Here is a 16,529-nt window from a genome sequence, read left to right as displayed (position 1 = left end):
GGTAATGTCAAGGAAGTGAAGAGGTTGCTGAGTGACTTGGACAAGTTAGGAGAGAAGGCAAAGAAGTAGCAGATGGAATACAATGTGGGAAAGTGTGAGGCTATGCATTTTGCTAGGAAGAATAGAGACATATACTATTTTCTAAACGGGGAAAGGCTTTGGAAATCTGAAGCACAAAGAGATTTCGGATTCTCTTAAGGTTAACATGTAAGTTCAACTGGTAATTAGTAAGGCAATTGCAATGTTCCTATTTCTTTCAGGAGGGTTAGAATACAAGAACATGTGCTGCTAATGCTGTATAAAGCTCTGGTTAAACCACATTTGGAATATTGTGAGCAGTTTTGGGCTCTGTATCTAACGAAGGATGTGCTGACCTTGGAGGGGATTCAGAGAAGGTTCACAAGAATGATTATGGCTATGAAGGGCTTGTTATGTAAGGAGTGGTTGAGGACTCTGGGTCATTATTTGATGGAGTTTAGAATGATGAGGGGGAATCTCATTGAAGGTAAAGAATACTGAGAGCCTGGATAGAGTGAACATGGAGAAAATGTTTTCACTGGTAGGAGAGACTGGACCCGAGGGACGACCCTTTAGAATTGGGATGAGGAGGAATTTCTGCAGCCAGAGGAGGGGTGAATCTGTGGAACGCACTGCTGTAGAAGGCTGTGGAGGCCAAATCAGAAGCAGCTGTTTATTGCCAATTGTACAGTGTTCAATTCCATGTGTAATTCCTCAGAATCTGAAGTAGTCCATGTGCATATTCAGCAAGGCATGAACAAAATTCAGGATTTACTGAAAACTGAAAAGTAACATTGATGTCACACAAGTGTAATGACCATCTCCAATGACCAAGAGAGATTCTCACCTTGACGTTCAATGGCATTATCATCACTGAAGCCCAGTCATCAAAATCCAGGGTTACCATAAACTCAAACAGTAATTAATCTTGTTGTATAAATACTGTGCATGTTAAAGGGGAACTCAATGGAATGTAACTCATCTCTCAAATCCCTGTAAAGTGTCCATCATCTACAAGACAAATGTCACAAGTATATTGAATAATCTCCATTTGTTGGAGAACTGTGGCTCCAGCAACACTCAAAAAATATCCAGGACCAATGAGCTTGCATCCACCACCCTAAATATTCATTCCCTCCAGTACCGAAATTATGTACAAGGTGCGCTGCAGCAACTCACAAAGGCTACTTTTGCTAAAGCTCTCAAATGCCTATGCTCAATTTTCATTTCCTGCATCATGTACCTGTGAGGTCTGAGCACAGGGACAACTTCTGGAACTGAAAATCAATACATCAGCATGTCAAATGGCACATGCAGACCCTCCAAGAGAAAGATGACATCTACTGTCCAGAAAGACACACAAGAGACCCAGAAGGAACTCCACCAAGTTCCTCTTCAAGCCAGACACCGTTCCTTCACCTTCACTGGGTCAAAACCTAGGAACACACTACTAGAAGCCTGTGGGACTAGCTTCATCACATGAACTGCAAAGGTACAAGAATGTAGTTCATCGTCTTTTTTAAGGGCAATAATGTTGTTTTCCTGTGGTATCAAAATCCTGTGGATGAGTAGATAAAATTAGTGTTATAAAGCATGTCTGCCATTAATGCCAACATCAGTGAACAACTGCCATGCTTGGGTATTTCTCAACAGCATTTTTGGACAGATTCCTTATTTTGATTCTGGTCAGCTGCTGGTTTTCACTTAAGCTCAGAAATGTGACCCTTTAGAGCTTTCAGTGTGACTGATGTTTGGTAAGGTCACATCCATTCACAATTAAACATTTCTCATTTACAATCCTATTTCAAGATTAATCCTAATTATTTTACACTACTTTGTCTTTGCCAGACTCTCAACTCCCAGTTACATTACTCACATTCTTTTCTGTGAAACTTCAGATGTTCCTTAAATCGATGGATTTTACAAAGGACATGCATTCATATTACAATTTTTTAAAAAATTAATCCTGACATGACACAATGTAAAAGAAATATGGTTACAGAACCTCAACTTCTCTTTAGCCTTCACCAATGCAAAACATTTGCAAAATAGTTGTCTGTTGGGTATTATAATGTTTTGAAGTGTACTGGTGCAGATTAGCCTCCTAATGAGTAAAACATAATTTTTTAAATTTTCATATTTATACATTTGTTCAGGGAATTTGTTGTCTGTTTCTTGATCATCGCGTTTTTTCAATGTCACATTTCCTTGTTGACGTTTTGCTACAGTTAAGCAATGTTTAAGTAATTTAAATATGGAGAAATTATTTCCATTGGCAGTAGAATTGCAAACCAAAGAATGAAATTTAAGGTGATTGGAAAAAAGAAACAAAGGCAAATTGAGAATAAGCAATTTATGCAGCAAGTGATTATGTTGGGAAATGTACTATTTTAAGTGATGGAGGAAATTTCAACTGAGGCCTTCAAAATATCTGGACAATTATCTGAAAAGAAGAACAAGAGAAAAGAGAAAAAATTATCTTGCAGAGAGCCAGCATAGACACAAGAGCTAAAAAGTCTTATTCTGTGTTGAAGATATTCTATGATTCTTGAAAGAACTGACGTACTGTAACTCTTTTAAGACAAATGACTGGTTAAAAATGAGATAAATTATTTTTGAGAAGATTTGTAACTCAGGTTGATGGTAAGCATGTAAGTTAGCTTGCTGAGCTTGAAGGTTTGTTTTCAGATATTCCATCACCATACTTGGTAACACCATCAGTGAGTTTCCAGTGAACCGCTGGTGGTACGTCTCACCTCTCTATTTATAAGGTAGGTGTTGTCATTTTCGGTTCTTTTTTTCAAGGGAAGGTAGATAGGATCTAAATTGATGTGTTTATTGATGGAGTTCTGGTTAGAATACAGTGCCTCTAAGAATTCTTGGGCATGTCTTTGTTTTGCCTGTCCTGGGATGGGTGTGTTGTCCCAGTCAAAGTGGTGTCCTCCTTTGTATGTATGTAAACAAGTGAGAGTGGGTCGTTTCTTTCCACCCTGGAGGCTCCCTGCCCTCATTTCTGATGAAGAACGTAGATTTTCCTGCTCCTCCGATGCTGCCTGACCCGCTGTGCTTTTCCAGCACCACTCTAATCTAGACGTGTCTTTTAGTGGCCAGTTGGTGTTCAAACCTGGTGGCAAGTTTCCTGCTAGTTTGTAACTGTATACTTAAATAAAATGCCGCACAATTTATGAATGACTGTGATGTTAAACCACTTGAGATCAGGAGTGCCATTTGTGAAAGCGTTTGACTACACAAGTTGCAATGCATTTCAGTTACTGCCTTGAGTTTTTATACATGCACTTGAGAATCAAGAAGAAATCTCAAGTTTGGGTGAACGACAAGAAACTGACATGTCCAGAGTAAAACACCGGAGCGGAACCGAACAGACAAGCAACTCATTCCTTTGCTCACATCCGACACGCGTTTCCATTCACTCGGTATTCAATACGACAACGTTTCTTTTCCACACCCATTATAGAGAAACCGTGTAGCCGTTGTCACGCTTGCAAAGGAAGGGGCATAAACAGGATTGTTGTCCCACCACTTCCCCGCTGGACGCGGCTCAGCAGAGCATGGCGGTTTCTTCGCCAGCAGCTGCCGTGCCCGTCGCCTCGTTGTTTTCCGATTGTCGCCTCGCGCGCCAGCACCGCCCGCGCCCCCAATGTCCGTTAGAGAAGGCGCCTCGCGGGCTGGCGCGCGGGCGCACGCGGCCTCTCCACGTTCCTAACCGCCTTCTGCCCATTAACCGTTCGGTTGCGGCCGGTGCTCGGTTTCGGCGGAGGGCGCCTGCCGTTTGCTTCGGGCAGCATGAGAGCTGCCGGACTTGGTGAGTTGTCCCACGCGGTGTCTTCGCAGTCATCTCAACCCTGCAAATATATTTCACAGATTTTTGTTCAGACACCATTCTGGCGCAGGTGGGACTTGCCCAGGCTTTCTAGCCCAGCGGTAACACCCATTAAACATTTCCGGGCTTGCTATTTTTTTCTTCTCTAATCAATCAGATGTTGTTATACACCTCTGGAGGAGATGAGTCTTGAATCTGAGCCTCCTAGTCCAGGAGGAAGGATGCTACCACTGTGCCATATCAGGCGTCTTATCAGGAATCTCTTTGACTACATCCCTATTTTTTTCTTAACATCTGGCCCCATCTCCCATCTATGTGACAGTCTCCTTCTCCCACAGCACCCCAGCCACCAGGATATATACCATCCAGCTCCTTTTATTGCTGACCAAGATATCTGGACTCCAAATGTTAACTTTTCTTTTGCTCTCCACAGATGATGTCAGGCTTGCTGAGTTTTTCCAACACTTCCTGTTTTTGTAGGACACTATCATTAGCCACAAAAGCTGCCCATAAATACTTGTACACTTGTACCAGCTGAAGGATAGAAAGTCCTTTGCTCATGCCCCATCTCAAAAGACTAAATGGCTTGTCCAGAACTTCATTTCTGTGTTTCTCCGTGTGACATAATGTAGCTCACTTTGGAGAGCAAGTTGTCAATATTGAACAGGGGGCCAAATTCAGGCTGACTTGTGGTTCATGTTGATGAGGAGACAGCACAGGTTCCTCCCACTAATGTAGTGGACCCAAAATTATAAATGGAGCCCGAGTAGATTCTTGCAGGGCTCAGAAGCTGACGATGTGGTCATTCTGTTGTGGAAATGAATCACCATCTCTGTTGATCTCCCCATGATTTGGAGATGCCGGTGTTGGACTGGGGTGTACAAAGTTAAAAAATCACACAACACCAGGTTATAGTCCAGCAGGTTTAATTGGAAGCTTTGACTATCATCTGATGAAGGAGCTTTGCTCCGAAAGCTAGTGTGCTTCCAATTAAACCTGTTGGACTATAACCTGGTGTTGTGATTTTTAACTTTGATCTCCCCATGGGTGATCTTATGCTCTGGCACGTATTTAAAGCCACAAGACATTCTTCCAGTGATTGGAATTACTGAGCTTGAAAGTTTCATAACAGTGAATCATGTTTCAAGCTTTATCTCAGAGCATCGTCACTGGCCAGGATTTGAAAAATGTGGCCTATCAGTTGGACATTATTTTTCCTGCTGCTACTTTGAGATAGAGACAAAAATCTGCAGATGCTGGAATCCAAGGTAGACAGTCAGGAGGCTAGCAAAACACAGCAAGCCAGGAAGTGGAGAAGTCAATGTTTCGGGTGTAGCTAGGGGAGGTACAGGAATTTTTGTAACCTCTTTCAACCTCTTCACACCTTATCATGGTGATTGGCAGTCATTAGGGTGACGATGACTGTTATTTGCACCTAATGTTTTATAATAGCAATTCATCTGTACAATGCTCATACAACTGGAGTATTGTAATCCAATTTTCATCCCACCTTTCTTTTTGTTTTGTTCCCCAGTTCTGAAATAGTTTTATTTTCCAATTTGAAGGAATGACCAGCAAGGTTCAGCTCTTTCTGCTTTGGTGTTATTTTGCCTGTCTCCAAGACACTTTCAACAGTCTCATGAAGATGCCATCTAGTTGAGTTTTCAGTTACTTAATAAATGTCTTAAGTGTCAGCACCATATATCAACTTGCATCCATTCTGTTTCTAATTATCTTAAATCATTGTCAACTCTGTCCAATAATTTATGCCTTCTAGTTAGAGTTGTGGAAATATACAGCATGGAAATAGACCCTTCAGTCCAACCTGTCTACCAGATATCCAGAATAAAACTAGGTCCAATTGCCAGCATTTGGCCCATATACCTCTAAACCCTTCCTATTTGTATACTCATCCAAATGCCTTTTAAATGTACCCCCAGCTTCCACCACTTTCTCTGGCAGCTCTTTCCATCCATGCACCACCCTCTGTGTGAAAACATTGCCTCTTGGGTGTGTTTTAAATCTTTCTTCACCTTAAACCTATGTCCTCTGGTTTTAGATTCTTCTCCCCACCCTCCCCCCAAAATAAAATCCTAGGGAAAAGACCTTGCCTATTTGTCCTATCCATGCCCCTCATGACTTTATAAACTACTACAAGATCACCCCTCAGCCCTGACGCTCCAGGGAAAACAGCCCTAGCCTATTCAACCTTTTCCTATAGCTCAAACCCTCCAAGTCTGGCAACATCCTCGTAAATCTTTTCTGAACCCTTTCACAACATCATTCCTGTAGCAGGTAGACCAGAACTGCACATAGTATTCCAATAATGGTCTAACCAATGACGTCCCAACTCCTCCTATACTCAGTGCACTGACCAATAAAGGCAAACCAAACACCACCTTCACTATCCTATCTCAAGAGAGTGGTGCTGGAAAAGCACAGCAGGTCAAGCAGCATCCGAGGAGCAGGAGAGTTGATGTTTCGGGCATAAGCACTTCATCCTGATGAAGGGCTTATACCCGAAATGTTGAATTTCCTTGGATGCTGCCCATCCTGCTGTGTTTTTCCAGCACCACACTCTCGATTCTGATCTCCAGCTTCTGCAGTCCTCACTGTCATATATACCTGTGACTCCACTTTCAAGGAACTATGAACATGCATTCCAACTCTTTGTTCAGCAACACATCCAAGGACTTTACCATTAAATGTACAAGTCCTGTCCCGATTTGTTTTTCCAAAATGCAGCACCTCACATTTATCTAAATTAAGTTCCATCTGCCACTCATCAGCCCACCTGATCAAGATCCTGTTGTACTTGGAGGTAACCTTCACTGTACTTTACATATCCAATTTTCGTGTCATCTGCAAACTTGTGGCACACCGCACGTTGCAGGTTTCCATTCTGAAAAGCAACCCTTCACTACTACCCTCTTGTCTTCTATCTTTAAGCTGATTCTGTGTCCAAATAGTTAGTTCTCACTCTACTGTGTGATCTAACCTTGCTAACCATGAGGAATCTTGTTGAACGCATAGATCACATAGATCATATCCACCACTCTGAACTCATCAGTCCTCTTTGTTACTTCAAAAAATTCAATCAAGTTAGTGAGATACAATTTCCCAGACACAAAGCTGTGTTGACTATCCTTAATCAGTCCTTGCCTTTTCAAATACTTGTAAATCCTGTCTTCAGGATTCCCTTCAACAACTTGCACACTACTGATGTCAGACTGAGCGGTCTATAGTAACCTGGCTTTTCCTTACCATCTTGCTTAAGTAGTGGCTCAATGTTAGCCAACCTCCAGTCATCCAGGACCTCGCCTGTAGCTATCCATGATACAAATATCTCTGCAAGGGCCCAGCAGTTTCTTCCCTCGCTTCCCACAGAGTTCTAGAGTACACTGATCAAGTCTCAGGGATTGGTCCACCTTTATACATTTTAAGACATCTAGCACCACCTCCTCTGTAATGTGAACATTTTTCAAGATATTGATCTTCCATACACTTCTCCACACTTCTCCGAAGCCTCCAGCATCAGACCTCCCTCCGGATCCTCCTCTCCACCCTTGCAGCCATGCGTCGCTACGTACATTCCCTGCAATCAGCCCTACCCCAGCTCAGGACAACACTCTCACAGACCTGCAAAGGACCTCTACTGTTCTTCATCTACAGAAGAATCCACACACTAAACAAACAGTTCTTCCTAGCCATATCAGAAATTAAAGACAGTAAGTACCGAAAACTTTCATGTACTTACCCCCACACTCGTGGTTTCTCAACATTCCTGATGAACGGCTTATGCCCGAAACGTCGAATTTCCTATTCCTTGGATGCTGCCTAACCTGCTGTGCTTTAACCAGCAACACATTTTCAACTTCTCCACAGTAAACAGTACTTGTTTAATATCTCCTCCATCTCCTGCGGTTCCACACAGATGGCCTTGCTGATCTTTAAGGGGCCCCTCCTCTTTCCCTAGTTACCCTTTTGTCTTAAAATATTTGTCAAATCCCTTTGGATTTTCCTTAACCATATTTGTTAAAGCTATCTTATGTCCCCTTTTTTGCCCTCCTGATTTCAAAGAACAAAAACACACTGGAACATGCCCTTTGGCCTGTCAAGCCTGTGGCGACACATTTTGCCCTTCCATATTAAAACTGTCTTCACTTACAGGATCCATAGCCCTCTATTCAATTCCTATTTATGTATTTGTCCAGGTGCTTCTTGAATGCTGCTATTATGTCCACTTCCACCACCTCCTCTGGCAACATGTTCCAAGCACACCACCTTTGTGTGAAAAACTGGATTGGCACATCTTTTCTAAACTCCCCCCCCCCACCTTTGTATCTTGAACCTGTGTCCCCTAGTAATTGACCCTTCTCCACCAGGGAAAAGCTTTATACTTTCCACCTATCCAGGCTAATCACAATCTTATAAAGTATATCAGGTTGCCCTCAACCTCCTATGTTCCAGTGAAAACAAACCCAGTCTATCCAATCTTTTTTCATAACTAAAATCCTTCAATGGGCAACATCCTGGTAAATCTTTCTATACCCTCTCCAAAGCATCCAGATCCTTCTGGTAGAGTGGTGATCAGAACTGTGCACAATATTCCAAGTGTGGCCTAACTAAGTTCTGTAAAGCTGCAGTATAAATTGTCTATCCTTATACTTAATGCTCCTTCCAATGAAAGCAAACATGCCATAAGCCTTTTTCACTACCTTATCTACCTACGCTGCTACCTCAGTGATCTGTGGACCTGCACACCCAGATCCCTCTGCATATTAGTACTCCTAAAGATTCTGCCATTCAATGTATAATTTCCACCTATACTTGACCTTCCAAAATACATCACCTCACATTTGTCAGGATTAAACTCCATTAGCCATTTTTTTGCCCATGCCTCCAACCAATCTATATCCTGCTGTATCCTCTGACAATCCTCCTCACTATCCACAACTCCACCAATCTTTGTAGAGTCTGCAAACTTATTAATTAGACCAGCTATGTTTTCCTCTAAATCATTTATGTAGATCACATACAGCAGAGGTCCCTCTTAAGTATATTCCTGCTGCTTTTATACTCTTCAAGGGAATCACTCCAATTCTGTTGTCTACCTGACATATGTCGTCTTGTTATTCTTGACCAAAACCTCAATTTCTATGGTCATTCAGCATTCACTACACCTAACAGCTTTGCCCTCTCCACACTCCACCCCCAGCCCCAAACATAAACATACTATCTGCATTCTCATTATCTCATTTATGAAGGCTTCCCATTTTCCAGCCATCCCTTTACCTGCAAACACTTGCTCTCAGTCAAGTTTTGAAAGTTCTTGCATAATACCATCAAATATTTGCCTCGGGTTGAGGTTCTGGATGTAAGTTTGCTCACTGAGCTGGAAGGGTTTTCAGACATTTCATCACCATCCAACGTAACATCCTCAGTGAACCTCCAATGAAGCACTGGTGGTGTAGCCCGCTTTCTATTTATATGTTTGGGTTGCCTTGGGTTGGTGATTTCATTTCCTGTGGTGACATAATTTCTTACAGTGAAGTCATTTCCTGTTCTTTTTCTCAGGGGGTGGTAATAGGCATAAAAATTCCTAGAAGCATGGCATTCCAACTGGAATTCTATCAACAAACACATTGATTGGATCCCATTTACCATAAATAGAAATAGAAAGTGTGCTACACCACCAGTGCTTCATTTGGAGGCTAACTGAAGATGTTACCTACTACGGTGATAAAATGTCTAAAAACGAACTTTCCAGCTCAGTGAGCAAACCTGCATCCAAAATTTTCGAGTAAAAAGTGAAGTCTGCAGATGCTGGAGATCAGAGCTGAAAATGTGTTGCTGGTTAAAGCACAGCAGGTCAGGCAGCATCCAAGGAACAGGAAATTCGACGTTTCGGGCCAGAGCCCCGAAACGTCGAATTTCCTGTTCCTTGGATGATGCCTGACCTGCTGTGCTTTAACCAGCAATACATTTTCAGCTCTGCATCCAAAATTTGCCTTTCTCCAATTTAGAATTTTAACTTTTAGATCCTATCTTTTTCCATCACTATTTTGAAACTTATAGAATTATGGTCATTGGGCCCAAGTGTTCCCCCACTGACACCTCAGCCACCTGCCCTGCCTTATTTTGCAAGAATAGGTAAAATTTTGCACCTTCTCTTTCGGTAAATCCACACACAGGATCAGAAAATTTTCTTATGTACACTTAACAAGTTTCTCTCCATCCAAGCCCTTAACACTATGGCAGTACCAGACTATGTTTGGAAAGTTAAAATCCCCTACCATAAGCACCCTATTATTTTTACACATAACTGAGATCTCCTTACAAAGTTGTTTCTCAATTTCCCGCTGACTACTGGAGAGACTGTAATACAATCACAATAGGGTGATCATCTCTTCCTTATTTCTCAGTTTCACCCAAATAACTTCTCTAGATGTATTCCCAGGAATATCCTCCTAAGTACAGCTGTAATGTTATCTCTAATCAAAAACACCACTCCCACTTCTCTCTCACCCCCCTTTTGATCCTTCCTGTACCATGTATACCCTGGAACATTAAGCTGCCAGTCCTGTCCACCCCGGGCCATGTTTCTGTAATTGCTATGATATCCCAGTTCCATGTTCCCAGCCTGCCCTGAGTTCATCTGCCTTAACTGTTGGACCTCTTGTATTGAAATAAATGCAGCTTAATTTTTCAGCCCTATGTTGTCCTGCCTGCCCTGTCTGTTTGACTTACTCTTTTTCCCAACTGGATCAGTCTCAGACTAATCACTTTCCTTACTATCTCCCTGGGATTCATCCCTCCCCCCCCAAAACCTTTCTAGTTTAAATCTTCTTGAGCAGTTTTAGCAAATCTCCCTACCAATATATTAGTTCTCTTCCAGTTCAGGTGCAATCCATCCTCTTACATAGATCACTTCTATCCCAGAAGACATTCCAGTGGTTCAAAATTGTGAATCCTTCTCCCCTGCTCCAGCTCCTCAGCCATGCATTCATCTACTCTATCCTATTATTCTTGCCCTCACTAGCATGTAGCACTGGGAGTAATTCAGATATTACCTTCAAGATTGACCTTTTAAATTCCTGCCTAACTTTCTATATTCTGTCCTCAGAATCTCATCCTTTTTACTTCTACACTCTACAGTGTATGGAATGACTTCCTGCTGATCCTGTTTCTCTTTGAGAATATTCTACACCTTCTCTGAGATATCTTCGATACTGGCTCCAGGGAGACAACATACCATTCTGTGCCTCTATTTCGTCGATCGCTTAGAACCTGGCGTACCCCTAGTTACATTAGAACCAGTCTTGGTACCAGAAACCTGGCTGTTCATGCTTCATACCCCTGAGAGTTCATTACCCCCTACATTTTCCCGAACAGCGTACTTGTTTTGAGTTGGAGATAGCCAAGAAGACTCCTGTACTACCTGCCTGCCTCTGCTCCCTTTCCTGGATGTCACCCATCTACCTGACTGTATCTTTGGTTTATCCCCCTCCCCTGCAACTGCCATCCATCACACGCCCGAGCTCCTCATTGCCTCTAACTGGCGCTTTAACTGGTCCATGCGATCCAATAGATTTGCAACCGAACGCGCTCCCTGCAGACATAATCATCGTAAACATGGAAACTCTCTTTAATCTTCCATATCCAACAAGAAGAGAACATCACTCTACTAAAGGACATCTTTGCACCTTAACAATTTACAGGCCCAGCAAATAGCACAGTCTTTCTGCTCTAAAAACACTGCGCCAAGCTAGCATAGTACCTATGTTATTATATTTTTAAAGTTTAATTAAGAGATAGATCTCATTAACGACATTTTTAAAAAAACCCACTCTATTTGGTATTGTACATTTACAAAAGAATACCAGCAAAGTAACACTTTAAAAACCACTTAGCTGCTCCCTGCTGTGTACACCCACACACAAGTTTCTCCAAGTTCAGCTGTGAATTTTGCTCTTTGTTAGAATGAACTCTGATGTCCAGAGATACTTGAAAACGGACAGCAAAGGCAGCAGCTGTGCAGGCTACGACTGGGCTAGACAGTAGTATGGGTTTCTTTCTCCATTTGAATCCATGTGGTCATTGCCCTTTGTCTGTTTTCTTCCTTTTTAAAGTGCTATTGCTGTGAATTTTTTCCCCCAAAGTTCCAAAACTATGTAACAGCTTATAAAACAGCAAATACTGCTCCTAAAATTTGAGGAAATCGGCTCCAACATTGAAAATACCTGAAAAAAGAAGCAGCTCTTTCAGCCACAAATTTATCCTATCCTCCATCTTGGTCTGTTCAGTTGTATTCATTCAAAGGGAAACAGATTTATTTTTGTATAACATAACTTTTATTGTCTTAAGTATTTAATATCAATGACCTGTAATCCTTGATTTTGTACACTGTGGTTCCCTGTATTTTTGTTTTTTTGTTAGAAGACCAATTTATGTTGCTTCATTTTCCACCTTGTCTAAGTGATGATACAACACAGCTTTGCACAGGTTTTGCGATACAAAAATAGTAAAACTGTATTACATGTTGAAACATTTAATAGCCTCCAATCCGTAGAACTATAGAAGTAATAATAAACTAATATAACAGCTTCAAGAACAAATGAACATTTCAACTTTCTCACAAATGACCTAGCCAACGCTGCTACCAGACATTTTATTTGCACAGAGGACCTCCATCTAGTAGTACTTGATCAGTATTTCCCTCGCAACATACTGTTTGGTAGACTCATAGTTAAGGTCAGAATATGCAGGATCAAATTTCATTTAGAAGAATGGATAGCAAACTACAGAGCAGAAAATAGTTGAATGGATAAAGTCTGTTTAAAGTGAGTAGTTAGTTACTCAGAAGATATGAAACAGGTTTTGACATCAGTTGGTTTTGGATTCATTGATGTTCACATTTATCTAAATGATTTGGATTGAAGAAGCAGAAATACAATTTTAAACCTTGTAGGTGACACCAACATATGAAATATAATTAATATAGAAAAGGTTTGTGATTTTAAAAACAGCAATATATGTGCAGAATACATGAAAAATTGGGAACTATACTTCAATATAGATAAGTGTGTGTTGATATGGAGTAGTAGGGAGAATAGAGAGGCCACAAACTCCTTGTAAAACAGGTGCTTAAATGGATAAAGGGATATGGAGAGTAGGTAATTTAGTCGTATACCACAAGGGATCACAGGCATCTCTGGATTAGTGGTGCTGGAAGAGCGCAGCAGTTCAGGCATCATCCAAAGTGCAGCAAAATCGACATTTCAGGCAAAAGCTCTGTCTATTAAAGACAATTGGTTTTTTAGAAGAGCGCCATTTGACATCAAGCTTGGGCAGACACAGAGGCAGTTCTCAACTCTACCTTAGCCAGAATAAGAATGGGCTGCATAGTGGCTCATTGATTAGCACTGCTGCCTCACAATGCCAGGGACCTGGGTTCAATCCCAGCCTCGGGCAACTGCCTGTGTAGAGTTTGCACATTCTACCCGTGTCTGCGTGCGGTTCCTCCCACAATCCAAAGATGTGCAGGTCAGGTGAATTGGTCATGCTAAATTGCCCATAGTGTTTAGTGCATCAGTCAGGGGTAAATATAGGGTCGGGGAATGGGCCTGGGTGGGTTACTGTTTAGAGGGTCGGTGTCGACTTGTTGGGCCAAATGGCTTGTTTCCATACTGTAGGGAATCTAATTGAACTGTTATTATTCTGAATTACATGCTAGCTATCTTGCCAACTGAGCTAACCAGTTCCCATGATCTGAAAGTAAAAATACACAAAATAGTAAAAAGAGATTGGTTTTCAAAACAAAAGCAAAAAAAAACAATGGAGTTAATTTCCCAAAGGAGAGCAAGTTGAGAAGTCGAGTAGGTATGTTAAACTTGCACTTAACATCTTGGTTAACCACATGGGAGTCCTGTGAATAGTTCGGTGAAAATATCAATAAAATTTACAAAGTTTATACCAGAACCAAATCTTGTTTTTTTTCTAAATATGAGAAAATGGAGGATGACTTAATTAAATAAGGAAAGGTTTCAGAGGTTAGACATGGTGAAAATGTTTCCACTTGTGAGGTGACCAGTACAGGGCACCATAAATATAAAATAGAAATCAATTCACGAAATTTGGGAGAAAACCTTCCTCAGAAAGCAGTTAGTGTATCAAACTTCCTTACATTTTTGTTCACCCATAAGATAGTGAGCATCGCTTCCAAGGCCAGCATTCACTCTCCATTTGTAAAAACCTTTGGTAAGGCAGTGAGCTGCCTTCTTGAACCATTGCAGCCCTTGTGTTGACTGACGCCTACAGTGCTGCTAGGCAGGGAATTTCAGGGTTTTGAGCCAATTATGTTGAAGGAATAATACTATACTTGGAATTCAGGATGTTGTTTGATTTGAAGGGCAACTTCCTCATGGTGTTGTTCCAATTTATTTGCTGCTGTTTGCGTTTTAGGTGGCAAAGGTCATGAGTTTAAATATGTTGTTGCATTTCATCTGATAGATGGATGACTCAGTATGTGGTTTTCCAGCAATGGGAGTGTGAATGTTTAAAGTGGTGGAAAATATGCTGATCAAGTAGTCTTCTTTGTACTGGATGGAGTTGAGCTTCTTGAGTGTTCGTAGGGCTGCACTCGTTCAGGTGAATAAAGGTTATGGCAGCAAAATTGTCAATTGTGCGCTGTAAGCTAGAAAGATTCCGGGAACGTGGAAGGTGGGTACTCACTGATTTCAGAGTACCCAGCCTCTAACTTGCTCATAATCATAGTATTTATGTTGGTGGCTCAGTTACATTTCTGAACAATGGTAACCCCATTGTTGATGGGGTACTAGATCATATGATGGTGGTACTAGATCAACGATGGCAATGCTATTAAGTGTCAAGAGGAAGTCATTAGACTCTACCTTGTTTAAAATTGACCCCAAGATGAACTTCAACCATATATTTGGGCCATCTCTTGAGATCTCCTAATACCATCTGTAATCTTGCCTGACTTCACTATTTTCCTAGTTTGTCTGCTGTTGAAATTCCCATCTACATTGTTCTTGCCTCTCAACATGAATATTCCAACTGGACTCTCACATTTCACCCTTTGTAAAGCATAGAACATAGAACATTACAGCACAGTACAAGCCCTTCGACCCTCGATGTGCACCGATCTGTGGAACCAATCTGAAGCCCATCTAACCTACACTATTCCATTCTCCTCCATCTTATCTCTCCACTCTGCAGGCACCCTGCCTCTATTGTCTAGCTATCACCATTGTTAACAGCTAACCTGAGAATGCAACTTTTAAAAAAAGGCTTTTGTGATTTACACATGAAAGAAGTAAAACTATCACTGTATTCTAACAGATGAAAGGCTTAACAGTCAATTTTTCAATGTATAATTTCAGTTACATCACACTGCAAATTTTTGCTATAAATTCTGTGTTACAATCGAGCCCTCCACAATCACCTGATGAAGGAGCGTCGCCCTGAAAGCTAGTGTGCTTCCAATTAAACCTGTTGGACTATAACCTGGTGTTGTGTGATTTTTAACTCTATTCTTGATGAAGGGCTTTTGCCCGAAACATTGATTTTCCTGCTCCTCGGATGCTGCCTGACCTGCTGTGCTTTTCCAGCACCACACTAATCAAGACCCCCATTCTCCTCCATATCCCTATCCAATGACCATTTATGTGTCCTTAAAGTTGGCAGGTCTACTACTGCTGCAGGCAGTGCTTTCCACGCCCCTACTACTCTCCAAGTAAATAAACTACCTCTGATGTCTGTCCTATATCTTTCACCCCTCAATTTAAAACTATGTCCTCTCGTGCTAGCCATCACCATCAGAGGAAAACGGCTCTCACTGTCCATTGTATCTAATCCTCTGATTATCTTTTACGTCTCAATTAAGTCACCTCTCAACCATCTTCTTTCTAATGAAAACAGCCTTTACAACAACTTAAGCTCTCCTGCCCATGTCTTAACTCACACCAAGCTTTGTTCAACTATCACTCTGTTCATACTGATTTGCATTAGCTCTCGTTCAAGCAATATCTTGATTTTAATATTTTCATTCTGGGTCTTAAATCCTTCCCTGGCCTTGCTCCTCCATATATTTATAGTATACTCTTGTCCCACACATCTTCAGCAGGTGGCTCTTCTGCATCTTCAATTTAATTGTTCCACATTGGATGCCAGTCATCTAAGCACTAGAATTTCTGCACCACTCCTGTTTACCTCTTTTGTGCTTTTAAGACTCAGTTAAAACTACTTCTTTGATCAAGTTTATGATCATCTTACTTGATAACTGTTGTCTTGTTGTCATATTTTATTTCATTATATTCCTGGTAGTACATTGGGATGCATTATAAACATTAAAGGTGCTCTTAGTGTATGACTATTGCCTGATTCTTATGCAGCGTTAATGTCATTTATAAGTCCAAACCTGAATTTCTTGCTGCATGCATGTGTGGAACACTACATTATCTGAAAAATGGTATATAGAAATGAACAAAATCCAATCAGCTCACATTCCCACTTCTTACATTATAATGGAGGAAAAGTCATTGATAAAGGTGGTTGAACCTATGACACTGCCCTGAGGAATTTCTCCAATGATCTCCCAGAGTGGAGTTGATTGGCCTTCATTAACTACAACCATCTTCCTTTATGC

The 16,529-nt window shown here is 41.3% G+C and overlaps 1 protein-coding gene across 1 annotated transcript in view; it reads left to right on the top strand.

Moving 5' to 3' along the window:
• The first annotated feature begins 3,587 nt into the window (after positions 1-3,587).
• Positions 3,588-16,529, top strand: part of LOC132835976 (protein disulfide-isomerase A6-like) — a 65,300-nt gene continuing 52,358 nt past the window's right edge. Inside the window, exon 1 of the mRNA XM_060855151.1 lies at positions 3,588-3,841. Within this exon, the coding sequence (XP_060711134.1) occupies positions 3,588-3,841 (254 nt within the window). The remainder of the gene's footprint in view (positions 3,842-16,529) is intronic.

The sequence above is a fragment of the Hemiscyllium ocellatum genome, chromosome 3, assembly GCF_020745735.1.
Source record: "Hemiscyllium ocellatum isolate sHemOce1 chromosome 3, sHemOce1.pat.X.cur, whole genome shotgun sequence".
Lineage (NCBI taxonomy): Eukaryota > Metazoa > Chordata > Chondrichthyes > Orectolobiformes > Hemiscylliidae > Hemiscyllium > Hemiscyllium ocellatum.
Note: the sequence above shows the minus strand (reverse complement) of the source record. Positions and strands in the feature narration are given on the sequence as shown.